The following is a 16,609-nucleotide window of genomic DNA, read 5'->3' as shown; positions in this document are numbered from 1 at the left end:
TACTTATAGACAATATTCTGTAGAACAAAGTGTGTATGAATTTTTTCCAGACATATGAAAGAAATTTCAAAAAACTGTCATACAGTTTGACTTGAGGGCTTCATTCGACAGAAGAACACAGAATTTAGACGTGGAAGATATTTCTGAAGGAATCTCATCTGATGTCTTTTTCGTGGCTGTGAGAAAAATGACTTGGAAACACTAGAAAGCATCTCATCATTAGTTTACACCTCTAATGAGCCCATGATATAGAGGGAAGGAAAGAAAAAGAACACACGTTTATGAGGGGAGTTAGGTGATTTCTTACCTGACAGATTTTTATCACATGGTGAGAAATTAACCACCATGCAATGCTCGTATATTCTAAACACATTTAAAGGCAGGTGATTCATAGATATTGATATATTTAGTGAGCCTTTTCTCCTCACCTGCCGGAAGCTGAGTATTCTGTTGCATATTATGAGCCCTCATAGGGCAGAAATTCTGTCTTCTATTAAACTGTTACGTTATATCCTCCAAATAGAGTTCTGCAGGATTCTAACTTGATAAATATGGCACCACAGAAAGTCTAGGCAAAATGTCTTTTTTTCTTAATGAAGGAAAAAAATTAAAAATAAAACCTAGCAGGTTAGAAACAAGAGAAAAGAACTGCATTAATAATAAAATCTTAACTTTCTTACTAATTGTTTATGAAAGTTAATATAAATGGTGTTGAGCATAAGTTTTGCGAGAATAATTTCCTGGCTGGCTGGTAAAGAGATCTAATTCCCAGGATTTCTGGAAATGCAGCATCTAATTGACAATTTTGTGATATGACTTCTGAGCTCTTTTTCTAAAATTATATTGATTTATTTGAGATTCAGAATATTTAAATGATGAAGTTTTTCTAGTAGCTTCACTGAGAGAAAATTCACTCTTTAAAGTTTACAATTTGGTAGTTTTTAGTGTATTTACAAAGTTGTGCAACCATCACCACGATCTGATTCCAGCACATTTTCACCACCCCCCCAAAAGAAGCACTCTACCGTGAGCAGTCATTCCCCATTGAATTAGTTTTAATGAAAGAAAGTCAACTGAGATAAATGGAGCTACTCTAAGGTGCTGTAAAATCAGGGGGAGAGTCACTGATGTATAAAAAGCTTGGTTGTGGTGATGGCTCCTTCCTATTCACTGTCATGATTTAATTTAGAGTGATGGCTGCCAAATGTCTTACTGAATGTGAAGATTTATATGCACTTATAAATGGTTTTCTTCCAGACAGGTTTTAATATTTCTCCATAGGAGGAAGGACTCAGAGAGGCAGTTTAAATGGAAGGAGAGGCTGAGAACTTTTAAAGATGAGTTTGCATAACCTGTCCTGTCTGTTCTGAGTATATATTTTTTTTGGTCTGGCTTAGGGGAGGGAGTGGTTGGAGATTAATTAAGAGCCTTGTCTTGCAGCTTCATCAACAAGCAAGCTACTCTCTGTACTTAAATATTTATTTTGGATGGTTTCACTGTGGCTAATGGAGATCGTTGGGGGTCTAAAGCTACTCCAGGACCACTTGTGTGCATGCAGACATAGTTGTCAGGCTACACTGTGTCCTAGAGAAGGACACTTTCATGCTTTTTTTCCTTGGATTTAGGATTCTTAATGACTACTCTTTCTCAACTCGAGTTTTTTTTTATTTTGTTTTGTTTTTTGTTTTTTGTTTTTTTTGCAGTACACGGGCCTCTCACTGTTGTGGCCTCTCCCGTTGCGGAGCACAGGCTCCGGACGCGCAGGCTCAGCGGCCATGGCTCACGGGCCCAGTCGCTCCGTGGCATGTGGGATCTTCCCAGACCGGGACACGAGCCCATGTCCCCTGCATCAGCAGGTGGACTCTCAACCACTGCGCCACCAGGGAAGCTCTCAACTCGAGTTTTTGAAGGTGCTCACCCTGCTTGTCTGGAAACTCTGATTTCCTGATTTTACTCGGTAGTCAACTTGGACTTGTGTTTCCCACTCCCCAAGGCCCACAGATGATCCTGATCATTTTGCTTCCAACCATGGCTGGGTAACTTGACCACAAGTCCTAGCATTCCCTTCTGGAATCTGCCACAGCAGATTAGCTGTCAGAGTTTAAGATCTCCCTTCCTCCTTTGTTACTCTCACCTGTATTAGCTATCCTTTTTGTTTGTTTTTGATATAATTTATGAATCATTTGTAATTTTATTTTGTTCACTTTTTTCCTGAAGTGTTTCATTCTTGCCAGTGTTTTTCAATTAGAGGACAAGTCCCTTGAAGCCTGTGTTTTTCAATTAGAGGACAAATCCCTTGAAGCCAAGAGCCCTACCTGTGTATATTTCCTTGGTTAGCTGTGAACACAGAGAGATTCAGGACTTAAAAATCCCTTAGAATAAAATGAATGGGCATTTTTAACTGTTCATTTCCTGATCTTGTATTAGAACCTGAATACAATGCTTCAAAGTTACCAAGGGGCTATGTTTACATTATTAGCTTATTAAGCATTTCTTATTTATTTGAAAATTCTTTTTTTTTTTCCTGAGAGGGCAACAATAACGGGAATATGTTTCCAGCATGCAAAGTGAGTTGTATTTTTCCATAAGCAAGCTTCTAATTGGGCTCCTGCAGGCACACAGCTTCCCATATGGTACTTATGAGTCAATTAAAGCACCCTAACAAGCAATTACGGGTTTACTGTTTAATTCAATTTCCACAGCTCAGTGTTCCACTCAAAAATTGCACGTTATGTCATTTAGCATGTAATAATAAGCACACATTTTATTCATTTAGCATGTAATAATAAGCACACATTTTATTCAAGTGTAGTTTTTGAAGAATGGGATCTCCAAATACTGTGCTTCTACCCACTGTGCTCTGCACAGAGAAAAAATACAAGGGGAAAATGAAAACCCTTGGAATATGGCAAGAACTGGCTTTTAATTCCAAATTGCCTCATTTGGATAACAGCAAGTGAAAATGTCTTCTCTACTACATACAGTTGGCACAGAAATGGAATCGCTAGGACATCCACTGGGAGAATTACACTAAGTGGAATGGCCGGTAGATTGAGCTCAGGTGATTGACGTCTGAAGGGGGAGGGCCTGGGTTTGGTCCTTGAGTGAAGTTGGCTTGGTCAGGCCAGGGTGACCCCCGTCTCTGTCCTGGGAGATGCAATACTAGGGGGCCTCCTTGTCAGTTCCCATTTATGCTACCCACGCTCCTGGCCATGCCCCACACCAGTGCTGGCCACCTAGGGGAAGGATTAGAGCAGCCCTTCCCTCTCCCTGAGGCCAGACTAAATAGGCACAAGCAAGCTGGGAAGACGATTCCACACAGCATCTGAAAGCCCGTATTGATGTCCATCCCAACCCTGGCCAGCTCTTGGCTCTCAAGCATGAGGTGGACTGTATCATTCACAGTGGACAGTTCAGAGCAGGGTCAACAAGCCACGCTTGCTGTGAATGAGGGCTTAGACGGACGTAGCCTTCTTTTCTAGGACCTAGAACTTCCTATTCTTTCTAGCTGCTCTCACTCCGTTCTCAATTTCAATAGTTCTCTGCAGAGATTGTCCCTTCATTCACTCATGAAGCCAACAATTGAAGCGTTATAGTTGGATGGGAGAAAGTGGCTTTGCATTTCACGTGGCTCAGACTCACCCAAGTCCTGCCATTTGACGTTGGAATGCACTTTTGTTTGTTATAGACGTACATTCTTACTTATGCTTCGTCTTGAATAAGAAATAAGTCTGCCTGTTTCTTTTCCCTGAGGATACCCAACAGAGGGCGGGGAGAGTAATTCTAAAGGTAGCCTGAGTGGCTGAGGGAAGCCGGGCAGGGTGACTGAAAAACCAGAGAATTAAAACAAAACAAAACCAACCTGCTGTGAAAACAATGACTGGGGAAGGCACGGTAAACCTGATTGTGTCAACTGTTTTTCTTCTTATTTTTGGAAGTCGACGAGGTAGGCTTGGTTCTTACTCCAGTGGACGATGCAGTGCCTCAGAGCTAGGAGGAAATACCTTTGCCCTATGTTGTAGGCTGGCTAACAGCCCCCAAAATGACCAGGCCCTAATCCCCAGAACCTGTGAATATCTTACCTTAAGTGGCAAAAGGGACCTCGCAGATGTGACTGATTAAGTTAAGCATCTTGTGGGGAGAACAGGCTGGATTACTCAGGTGGGTCCAATGCAATCACAAAAGACCCTATAAGAGGGAGGCAGGAAGCAGTATGATGACGCAAGCAAAGGGACAGAGAAGAAGCGGTCGTGCTCATGCCATAGTCTTGGCTTTCAAGTTTGAGGAAGGGGCTAGGAGTGAGGGGTGTAGGCAGCCACTGAAGCTGGAAAGGGCGAGGTACCTGTTTCTCCGTAGAGCCTCCAGGCGGAAGCAGTCCTGCTGACATCTTGACTTTAGCCTGAGGAAACTGATTTGCGGCTTCTGACTCCTAGAATTGTAAGAAAAAAATTTTCTGTTCTTTAAAGCGGCTAAATTTTTGGTAATTTGTTACAGCGGCAACAGAAAACAGTAATACCCTGGAAACAAATTAACATTAAAAGACATCTTTCCGGGGCTTCCCTGGTGGCACAGTGGTTGAGAGTCCACCTGCCGATGCAGGGGACACGGGTTCGTGCCCCGTTCCGGGAAGATCCCACATGCTGCGGAGCGGCCGGGCCCGTGAGCCATGGCCGCTGAGCCTGCGCGTCTGGAGCCTGTGCTCCGCAACGGGAGAGGCCACAACAGTGAGAGGCCTGCGTACCGCAAAAAAAAAAAAAAAAAAAAAAAAAAAAAATTTCCTGAAAGTAAAGGACCAATGACGTTGAACTGTCCAGGAGAGCATCTAAGTCCTCAGCACCGACACCTAGCTCTCCAGAGGCGGGTTGCCCAAAACCCCCTGCCTCCTACCTCATTGTGGGGCTTCAGAGAATCTGTCTACTGTATTTAGGGGCGCCTTAATGTGTGTGCTCCCTTTTCAGGAGACAATGTCAGTTCAGGCTCAGCTCTCCAGGGCCTCAGCATCTGGTGGTGAAGCATATGTATAGCAGGCTTCACATCAATATTTTTAAAATGCTTTTAAGTTAGTGTCCTTAATCCAATCAGATTTCTCTCTCTGCCTTCTGTCTGCCATTACGGCTTCAGGGAAAGGGACAGGATAAAGGCCACCTCAGATGGGAGGCGGATGTGTCTCTCAAACAGGGAGAAGGAAAAGCCCTCCTTCTTGCCAGGGTGGGTGATTGATAGTAAAAGAGAAGGGAGGCTTGCAGGGTGGGGACGCAGAGCAGAAGAAACGTGTGTCGTGGTTTTCCCTGACTCAGGGCTGATGTTTTAGAGGTGAGAGTTTGGCTAAGGAAACAGAAGAAAGCTGAAGGTTTTCTGCAACGTGTCTTGTTTAGAACTCTGGGAAGAACTCTGGGATGGATTGGGAGGCTGGGATTGACGTGTGTACACTACTATGTATGAAGTAGATGGCTGGTGAATGCCTACTGTATAGCACAGGAAAAAAAGGTGCAATCTGTCTGCAGGACATATATTGAGTTAACCTTAAAAATGCATTCCAGTACGCATTAGGTGCAGACAAATACTATTGGATTCCACTTATACAAGGTGCCTAGAAGAGTCAAATTCATAGAGTCAGAAAGTACACCCATAGATGCCAGGGGCTGAGGGGGTAGGGAGGGGGAATGGGGAGTTAGTGTTTAATGGAGACAGAGTTTCAGTTTAGGAAGGTGAAAAATTCGGGAGATGGATGATGGTGAGAGCTGTGCAACAATGTGAATGTACTTTGTTCCACTGAACTGTCAGTTAAATACGGTTAAAATAGTATGTTCCACATTGTGTGACTTTTACCACAATAAAAAAACAGTAACAAAAAAAGAACTCTGGGAAGAGATGCCCTACGAGGCGCCACTCCAGAAGTAGGGCCTTATTGCCGCCCCAGAAGCTCCCTGGGTTTCCCGTGCTACAGAGTCTGCAGAAATGCCTTCATGCCCCGGGGAAGGGTGGGGTAGCTGCTGGTGCCGGCAGGCTTCACAGGAGAACCTGCTCTGACTCTCCCAGAGCACTGATCACGGGGCCCCAGCCGGATATACCACACCAGGAGGGAGCCAGGTGGGCTGAGTTCTCATCAGCTTAGATGACAACAGCCCCTCATCAGGCCGAGAGGGAATGGTTGGCGAGATTTTCACCCTGAAGTGAGACTTTCCTGGTGGATGTCACCAGGGTGAGCAGCCAGCCGGTGGACGAGGGCCACTCTTATTGCAGACGCTGGCAGGGCCCTTCTTCATGAAGATCTGAGACCGTTGCTGGCTTCCAGGCACCCAGATACCATCCTGGAGGGGGGAAAGGGAAATGGCTGGAAGAAAAACTGCACATTTACCTGAAAATAATTATTTCAAATAGGAAGGAGGCTAATTAAAATGGCCAAAGCTGAGAGAGCTTTAATTGGCATTTGTACCTTTCCTGATTACCTGCTAGGAAGGGAGTTCTTAAGAAAGATTGCATCAGTCTATAATGAAATCATTGGAGTGGAGTGCATTTCTGTCCTTAGACTCGGCAAGAGCGGGCCTGCCCTGGCCTCCGTGCCTTAGAGGGCCCTTCTCTGACCTTCTTCTAGCCTGTTCTTTCCCACAGGCAAGGAGCCTCACTGGAGCCCATGCTTCCCCATCCATCCCCTTATCTAAACCCTGCTCAGCTGTCAGGACCTTGGAATTCCCTGCCCTAATGGCCCTGAACCAGCTTCAAGAACTTATGGGGCCTCTTCTCTTGAGTCTGACTCTACAGCCAAGATCTGATGGGTGGACAGGGGTGGCTGATTTGTGAATTGAGCTTTGGGGGATTGACTGCAGTGCCCACTCCAAGTGTAAGACGGTCCCTCTGGGGGTAGAATCCAGCTGGGAGTGAAAGGAGAAGAGGGCTGGCCAGACACCCAGGGCTGGGCCCACAGTCCGTGTGCTGCCACATTCCAGCCTGAAACTCCAAGCCATTCCAGGCTTTTTATTGAACCCTCATGTTCCAAGTCATGAAGACATACATGTTAAGTAGGAGAATGGAACTGATCTATTACAGGTTTGTAAATTTCAAAGATAACTTCTAACTCTTTAGTCTTGTGGTTTGTGACCTCCTCTTCTATTCCAATGCTGGTCCCCACATGTGTTAGGGGCAACCTGGCATTGCTTCATTAAATTAGGGACCTTGCTACACAGACATGGAACATGTCATTACAAATGTTGCGAGCCTTAGCAAAGGAGAGGTCAAGGGTCTTAGAACGTGCATAGCAAGGGCAGGAAGCTGGCCTGTTATGTTGCTTGTTCGCCTGCACAGGCATAAGGTGTGCCAGGCTCCTGTCTTCACTAGGTGCCTCCTACTTATCCTTCGTGCGTCCCCTCCATCCAGGAAGGCTCCTGACTGTGCAGTGCCTGAGGCCCCAGAGCCATGCTCTTGCAGGACCCTGGGCATGGTGAACTTTCATTTCCACGTTTCTTTCATCTGTGTATCCCAGGCCACCAGTGCAGGGTCTGCCCTATAGAACACGTTGTTCGAATGTCGTGTTAGCTGAGCAGTGGCTGCCCGCCCCCTCCCCTCCTCTCCTCTCCTTGATGTGCATGTAAACTGGGTTCTGTACCTGATTGAAGCTGTTCGTGACTGCAGGACAGCAAGCTCACAGCTCTTCTATTTTTCTAGCACGTCACCCTCATTTCCTGAAAATCATGACCTTTTGAAACAAATTCTTCCTACTCTTCCTTGTCAACTGTTAGAGTTGAACTCTGGTCAGGAGCAACTTTGGGGAAGTAACGTGGGTGTCCTTGGTGAAGACGATGAACGTGAATAGACCTGAAGTAGCAGGTTCCATTGCTTACTTAGTCTTTCCAGGTAGAACTTTATCATCTCCTGTTATAAGGCCAGCAGCCCCTGCCCTCTGCGTACCATAACTGAAAAGAAGACAGACTTATCCATGTCTCACTGTCAGAGTTTAGAGGTGATAGGGGACAGAAAGACGAGCCATTTAGTAGTAGTTCATAATCTGCTGATTTCAGTCACCATTAAAGCCTAAGAAGGCCACCTAACCGTCCCACATTGACAGCCAGCGTCTTCAAAACGTTAACTACGAGACACACTGAGAATTCATACAGGTCCTTGCTTTATTTCTTTAGCTAAATTCTCTGATAATTTTTACATTTCCTGCGAAGCCATTCCTTTTCATGTCGCTAGAATTGAAAATAATTAGATAACAGTGGAAAGCAATTAGTAACCTTTTTCTCCTTTTTGGTGATTTTTTTCTCCCAAGGCTCAGGCGCTGTGGTGATTAAGAGAAAGATCAAGCTGAGCTCAATTCTATGTGTTATGTACATTGCTAGACACTATGAATAGGAAAATGTGACCTCAGGCATCACAGATATTTGGAGGGTTCCAGGTCACCCGACCATATCCACTTACCAGGGGACTGTTCTTGTCTGAGAGCTCTTGTCTCAATAGCTTAGCCCAGCCACCTGCTTCTCCAACATTCCTTAATGAGAATACCCATCTGTTCCCGGCAGCTACTCTGAGAGCTTTCTGCCCAAAGCTTAAGATAGCTAAATTTCAAACAATGCACGGTGAGGTTGTTCTGCAGCTATTTGAGCTAATTTTACCTGGGAGTACAGTTTTCCTCCAGTAAAGACAGCAGTATTTCAAGTTTAATAAATAAAATATAATTAAGCATCCAATTACCACTCTGCTTAAATGATTCCTTCCAGGTAGAAATATATGGCAGGAATGGTCACTAGTGAATACCTCTTCCTTGCCTGATGGAAAGACCTTTCCCCCTAGTATAGTACAGTATTTTAAATACTTAAAAACATCGAAAGAGACATCTTTTCTCTAGATTGTGACCTGCAAGTGATGTGCTGTGATCCACAAGTCCCAGAACTCAGAGTTCAACTAAATAGCAGGTGCCTGACAGGTCCATTCTCTGTAATGGCCTATTTTTTTTCATGCCTGCCCTGAGCACATCCTTTCCATTCAAGACTGAAGTACCTACTTTTCTCTTGTTTACCAGGATTTCCCCACTGGCTATTGCCTTTAGGGAAACTACATTACTGTGCTACTATTATCTGTCTACCTGCCTGTCACTGCCACTACTGTAGCCTCCCCAAAGCTAGATTATTTATATGTACATGTATATCTGCATACACACACAGAAAATACTTTTATAAATATTCATAGTTCCTTATATTTTGTGACCAAGTGATTGGATGGATGGATGAATAAATGGGTCAATTTCAGTAAGGTCTATTAGGGAAGAAGGTATAGGTAATAAAGATCCAGGTGTACAAGCAGCCTAGTGTCTAGTCTGCCATGGGGGTAGAGAAAGTGACCTTAAGAAGGTTTATTCCTGATCCCAGGGCATGAGCTATTTTTTCCTGCCTTACGTTTATTCTTCTTGTGATCAGTAATGAAGCTCGAATGCTCCTCATGGTCTGAAAAGCATTGCTACAACATATGCCCCTAAGTATTACTTAGATGTTAAAATTCTCATGCATTCAGCATTAGCACAGAGGGGCACCTGTTTCTGTTGGATATGACCACCTCCGTAAGCGAGGTGGAAATGTGGCCAGCACTCTTTTGTGCAAATACTCACGCTTTTCTCATTAGACTCTTTTAAGTACTAGGGATTTTGATCTTGGTGCTTCTGGAAAGAATTCCCAGCAGACCTTAGATTCCAGTTTCTGACTTCCTGGAGTTGTGGTCTTACATGGTAGCTTTTACTGTAGCCCCGTCTTTATAGACACTAAGCATAATGCAAGAGCATCACTTGGAAATATAACACAGTATCCTTGGGAGGGCCGTGCAGTCCTTGGAAGAGCCAACTGACTTCAATATTATAATTTAAGGGAGGCTCCAGTCACATTTCTTAGGGGTCGAGAGGGTTTGGTAGGATTTGGAAAATTCTTCCTGAGCCAAGGCAAGAGATGGTGGAATCTTTGCAGCCATGTCTTAAATTTCATTTCCAATAGCCTTCCTCATAATAATAGAAACTCTCTAGGCAGATGTACCAAGTGCTTAGTGCTGTGCTAAACACTTCATCTGCATCAGTTTATCATAAGATGTAGGTGTTATCATTCCCGTTGTATGGATGAGTTAATTGTTTTAGTAGAATTTACATAATTTGCCCAAGGTAACGGTAAAAAAAAAAAAAAAATGGAAGTCTCTTTAGTTCTGTTAAACACCAAGGCCCACAATTTGATAAGTACACTCTACTTACCACCTCTGATTTAGTCCTCAAAGAAATTATTTGACTTAAGGAGTCTATACACACTTAATATTGGCCACAGAACTATATTGTAGGTTAAAAATAACATAGTTTAAAAATATCCTTTGAATAGATACATCTGTATGTATAACTGAATCACTTTGCTGTACACTTGAAACTAACACAACATTGTTAATCAACTATGCTCCAATACGAGATAAAAATTTAAAAAAACATCCTTTGCCCATGAGTTGCCCAGTGGAAGGGGCCTCTGAATTGGGTTGTACCTCTAGCTACTAGTTATCCCCACTTACTCTAAATGTCTTCCCTTTTCATTTTCCTTTGTATGTATCTGTCATCTTTCCTTTGTTGGGTTTCCAGTCCTGCATACTTCTCGCCCGCTATTTCTTCATTTTTTGCCTACCCTCTAGTATCATTCAATGCCCCGTCATCTGATAAATGTTTACTAAATGATTCCTTTTATACTAGAACATGCCCAAGAAGTAGATTGTTTTATTCAACTTGTTCATGTTTTTATTTCTAGTGGTTCTCTTCACGCTTGAAAGTAAATTAGGATCTTGAACCTGAAGAAATCTGAGAACCATAATGCCTGGCCTAAACTACTTAGATGTTAAAATTCTCATGCATTCAGCATTAGCACAGAGGGGCACCTGTTTCTGTTGGATATGACCACCTCCGTAAGCGAGGTGGAAATGTGGCCAGCACTCTTTTGTGCAAATACTCACGCTTTTCTCATTAGACTCTTTTAAGTACTAGGGATTTTGATCTTGGTGCTTCTGGAAAGAATTCCCAGCAGACCTTAGATTCCAGTTTCTGACTTCCTGGAGTTGTGGTCTTACATGGTAGCTTTTACTGTAGCCCCGTCTTTATAGACACTAAGCATAATGCAAGAGCATCACTTGGAAATATAACACAGTATCCTTGGGAGGGCCGTGCAGTCCTTGGAAGAGCCAACTGACTTCAATATTATAATTTAAGGGAGGCTCCAGTCACATTTCTTAGGGGTCGAGAGGGTTTGGTAGGATTTGGAAAATTCTTCCTGAGCCAAGGCAAGAGATGGTGGAATCTTTGCAGCCATGTCTTAAATTTCATTTCCAATAGCCTTCCTCATAATAATAGAAACTCTCTAGGCAGATGTACCAAGTGCTTAGTGCTGTGCTAAACACTTCATCTGCATCAGTTTATCATAAGATGTAGGTGTTATCATTCCCGTTGTATGGATGAGTTAATTGTTTTAGTAGAATTTACATAATTTGCCCAAGGTAACGGTAAAAAAAAAAAAAAAATGGAAGTCTCTTTAGTTCTGTTAAACACCAAGGCCCACAATTTGATAAGTACACTCTACTTACCACCTCTGATTTAGTCCTCAAAGAAATTATTTGACTTAAGGAGTCTATACACACTTAATATTGGCCACAGAACTATATTGTAGGTTAAAAATAACATAGTTTAAAAATATCCTTTGAATAGATACATCTGTATGTATAACTGAATCACTTTGCTGTACACTTGAAACTAACACAACATTGTTAATCAACTATGCTCCAATACGAGATAAAAATTTAAAAAAACATCCTTTGCCCATGAGTTGCCCAGTGGAAGGGGCCTCTGAATTGGGTTGTACCTCTAGCTACTAGTTATCCCCACTTACTCTAAATGTCTTCCCTTTTCATTTTCCTTTGTATGTATCTGTCATCTTTCCTTTGTTGGGTTTCCAGTCCTGCATACTTCTCGCCCGCTATTTCTTCATTTTTTGCCTACCCTCTAGTATCATTCAATGCCCCGTCATCTGATAAATGTTTACTAAATGATTCCTTTTATACTAGAACATGCCCAAGAAGTAGATTGTTTTATTCAACTTGTTCATGTTTTTATTTCTAGTGGTTCTCTTCACGCTTGAAAGTAAATTAGGATCTTGAACCTGAAGAAATCTGAGAACCATAATGCCTGGCCTAAACGGATGATTGCATGCTATGTAGCGTATCGATTGCCGGTCACCCCTGAGCTGATCATCAGTGATAACCTAGAGCAATGGTCTTCAGTCTAATGTGGGTCAAGTTCATACTACAACTCTGAATGCATTCTGTGGCCCTTAGAATCCTCTGAAGCCTCCATTAGACTACTGGGTCACTTTGGGCAGGAGTGATGGATCTGATTTATTCTACGTAGTTCTGTGAATGCATTGAATGTGTTAAGGGCATATCTAGCATACCGGTTGACTAATGGTGATTGTAAGTGTAGTACAGAATCAGGTGAAGATTCACCCAGTTTTCTCTTCACCTTAATCTGAGGATGGCCAAGGAAGAAATGAGGTGTGGTGAGCGAGAGTGTGTGCATGTATGCTTGCTAGAACTATCAGCCTGCTTGATTTAAAACAAATATAAAGGATAATAATAATAGCCTCTATTTGGCTCTTGGTGGGTGTGAGACACGGCTTTGAGGATTCTCACAGCCCTTTGTTTATGTGCTCTTATAATACTCATTTTAAAGATGAGGAGACCAAAGCATAAACAATTTAAATAACTCATCTCAGTTCACATAACACCCAGGTGTTTGGGGATGGAATTTTGCATTCATGGCACTTAACAACAGTGTCTGTGAATTCTGTCATATGCTAAAGCTATTCTTTCTTAGTTTCTTGTGCAAAGAGTTCAATATAGACATTCATAAATCCAGTGTATTCTAATTTAGACAGTTTGTGGAACTTAAAAATATCATTGAATGTTTATCATAGCTTTCAAATTTTAAACTTATTGAAATGAAATATAGAAAGTGAATATTTTATAAATTTATTTATTTTAGGCTGTGTTGGGTCTTCGTTGCTGTGCATGGGCTTTCTCTAGCTGCGGCGAGCAGGGGCTACTCTTCATTGTGGGGCGCAGGCTTCTCATTGCGGTGGCTTCTCTTGCTGCGGAGCACAGGCTCTAGGTGCACAGGCTTCAGTGTTGCATGCAGTGCGTGGGCTCAGCAGTTGTGGCTCGTGGGCTGTAGAGCACAGGCTCAGTAGCTGTGGCACATGGGCTTAGTTGCTTCTCGGCACGTGGGGTCTTCCCGGACCAGGGCTCGAACCCGTGTCCCCTGCATTGGCAGGCAGATTCTTAACCACTGTGCCATGAGGGAAGTCCTAGAAAGTGAATATTTTAAAATAATGTATTATCATTGGAAAAACTCTTCATTTGTATATTCATAGAGGTTTAACTTTCAAATAGCAGTACTTTTTGAAAGTATTTAAAATTCCTCTTCATATTATTCAGTGCATTGTCATCTTGGAAAAGAAAACTTGGCATGATAAAAAAACCCCTAAATTAACTCCAAATTAGTTATCTAAACATGTAATTCAAGTCACATTTGCTTGTACACTACTTAAGAAAGTATCTTATTTTATTCATCATTAATGGCTATAATAGTCCCAACAAAGAAAATGCAGGTGATGTTGGTTTGATGTGCCGTGGATTTTGTTCCTAGGATGTGGATAAAAACAAGAACAAAATCTATTCAAAATTAATGAATAGCCCACCTGCTGTGGAGCAGATGTACAAACTGGGAAGTGTTGTGCGTGTATCCATTGTCATCTTAGCTGATTCCTTTGTCCTAAAACATTAGCTAGGTTTGGCTTTCACCAGTAAATAGATAGATAGATAGATAGTTGGATAAATGGTGTTCAGATTGACTTGTTCTCTGCTGTGCTCAGAATAAAGAAAGGAATTCAGAATATAAGAGAAATGGGCAACTGAAAGCCCCTGTGTATACTTACCCTGTGTTAAAAAAGTGTATATAAAGAGTTCTTAAAAACATTGTTCCTAGGCTGTGGTCTCTTTATTCCTTGTGACTTGGTAGATTTTAAAGAGCTGTAATAAAAATCCTAAACCATAGTTTCTTTAGGATGATGAACGCAGCAAATATTCATTAACAAATACCATGTCCAAAGGCATCATGCTAAAAGTGGGTGGTCAGTGGACAGGCTGGATCAGAACCACTTGGGACACTTAAAGACAAAAATATTCCTGGACTTCTTCCCCGGAGATGCTGGTTTAGTAGGTCTGAAGTTATGCCATCAGATCTCTATGTTCTCAAAGACATCCGTGATTAGGAATCAGTTGAGAAGTGTAGTTTTCAACAGGGGGTGACATTTGGCAATGTGTGAAGTCATTTTTGGTTTTCAAAACTGGGAGGGTGTGTGTGCTATTGGCATCTAATGGGTTGAGGCCAGGAATGCTGCTAAGTCTCTTACAATGTACAGGACACACTTGTGTACCCACAAGATGAAATTATCCAATCTAAATCGTCAGTGGTGCCAAGGTTGAGACATGCTGGTCTAGAAAATAAAGATATATCCTTAGAGTCCATAATTAGGGTGAATAAAAGATGCACAAAAATATCATTCATTCTTAATAAAATAAATGGCATTAGTCCAAAGACTCAAAAAATTAAGCAAAATCTCAAAAATGTCTTATCTTGAGATTATCAGTTCATGGTATGACTGGAGACATTCCAGCTGCAAAAGTATGTGAGAAACATCTGCAACTGGTAGAATATTTGTATTGGGGATTATCTGGATAGATTATGCCTGTATTTAAAAAAAATAAAAATTTTAACTGATCCTGAAATGTTAGCAAGGGAAAAAAAGTTTACTTGTAGAAAGCAGAAATTCCTTTTAAAATACTGACTGAAGTGAAAAATAGGGCCATTTACATAAGTGCCATTTAAACAAGTAAACAAAAATCTAGGAAAAGTTCAGATGATCTTTTGGTGGTTTTGGCCTTTTTTGTCCTCCTATTACTTTTTTTCTAGTTGTTGGTTTTTTTTTTTTTGGAGTATAATTGCTTTACAATGTTGTGTTAGTTTCTGCTATACAGTGAAGTGAATCAGCTATATGTATACCTATATCCCCTCCCTCTAGGACTTCTCTCCCACCACCCCTCCCCACCATCCCGCCCATCTAGGTCGGTCGTCACAGAGCACCGAGCTGAGCTCCCTGTGCTTTATAGGATGTTCCCGCTAGCTATTTATTTTATGCATGATAGTGTATATATGTCAATCCTAATCTCCCAATTCGTTCCACCCTCCCCTTCCCCTCCTGTGTCCACATGTCCGTTCTCTATGTCTGCATCTCTATTCCTGCCCTGCACATCGGTTCATCTGTACCATTTTTCTAGATTCCACATATATGCATTAATATAGGATATTTGTTTTTCTCTTTCTGGCTTACTTCACTCTGTATGACAGACTCTAGGTCCATCCAGGAATGAAACTGGGTCATTTGTAGAGATGTGGGTGGACCTCCTATTATTATTCTTTTACAGATTCTCTTTTCTAGTTTTGTATCATCTCTAGAGATCAAATGCTCACAGGCAGGACATACAGAAAATTACTGAATGTTATTTTGGTTGCTGTCAATGCTGGGTTCGGATTAATAACGAAACCAATTAAATTCTCAAATACCTCCGCTGACAACAATAAATGTTTAATTTCCAGAGAGAAATAAGGTTAGCTATGTTGAACACCTTTTGCAATCACAGTGATAACCAAACTTTTCAAACATTGGGGAATTCTGCAATTTCGTCCAAGAACCAGCAGCAGCTTGATTTAATTAAAATAATAACAAAAGAATCCATGTTTTTTTTAGCTGTCTTGTGCATCTCTGGTAATAACCAGTCGGCAGAAATGACGGAATGCCTAAAGCAGACAAATGGCATGCCTCCCCTTGTGCAAGAATGTACAGTACCCTGTCATGATGACTGCACCTTCACTGCTTGGTCCAAGTTTACGCCCTGCTCCACGAATTGTGAAACAACTCGAAGTAGACGGCGACAGCTCACAGGTAGGGTGTGCTTTTCATTCTTTAGCTTCAGGCAAGTGATGCTCTCCTGAAACTGATCAAGGAGAATATACGTTCCAGAAGGATGGGAAATTGTATCAGGTCTCTCCCCTCCCCTCCCCTCCCTGCCATTATACATCCTCAGTGCCAAAGCTTGGCACATAATAGATACTCAATTAATACTTGTGAAACAAATGAAAGATGTGAACCATTCCAAAGCTATGAAGTTCTTCTCTATACAGCTTATAATCTTTGTAGTCATAAATGGCAATATATCCACCGACTTCCTGGAGTAGTTAATGGCAGAGTTTCTGATGTTTTCCATGCCAGGATCTCAGCAAGTTTGAAAGCAGTCTCTGATTTGTAAAGAACATCAAAGGCAGATCTCACCTATGTCATTATCTTTTGCCATTACCTTATAAGTAACTTGATATTTAAAAATTTTAGTGGTGGAAGGCAAAAATTGAATTACAGGGACTTCCCTGGTGGTGCAGTGGTTAAGAATCCGCCTGCCAGTGAGTGCAGGGGACACAGGTTCAGTCCCTGGTCTGGGAAGATCC

General features: G+C 42.1%; 1 protein-coding gene across 1 annotated transcript in view; it reads left to right on the top strand.

Moving 5' to 3' along the window:
* THSD7B (thrombospondin type 1 domain containing 7B) overlaps positions 1-16,609 on the top strand; it is a 1,119,563-nt gene that overhangs the window by 846,081 nt on the left and 256,873 nt on the right. Inside the window, exon 16 of the mRNA XM_024764108.1 lies at positions 15,858-16,052. Within this exon, the coding sequence (XP_024619876.1) occupies positions 15,858-16,052 (195 nt within the window). The remainder of the gene's footprint in view (positions 1-15,857; positions 16,053-16,609) is intronic.

The sequence above is a fragment of the Neophocaena asiaeorientalis genome, unplaced genomic scaffold (genome assembly GCF_003031525.2).
Source record: "Neophocaena asiaeorientalis asiaeorientalis breed wild unplaced genomic scaffold, Neophocaena_asiaeorientalis_V1.1 scaffold102, whole genome shotgun sequence".
NCBI classification, from domain to species: Eukaryota; Metazoa; Chordata; class Mammalia; order Artiodactyla; family Phocoenidae; genus Neophocaena; species Neophocaena asiaeorientalis.
This window is presented reverse-complemented; position numbering and strand designations above follow the sequence as displayed.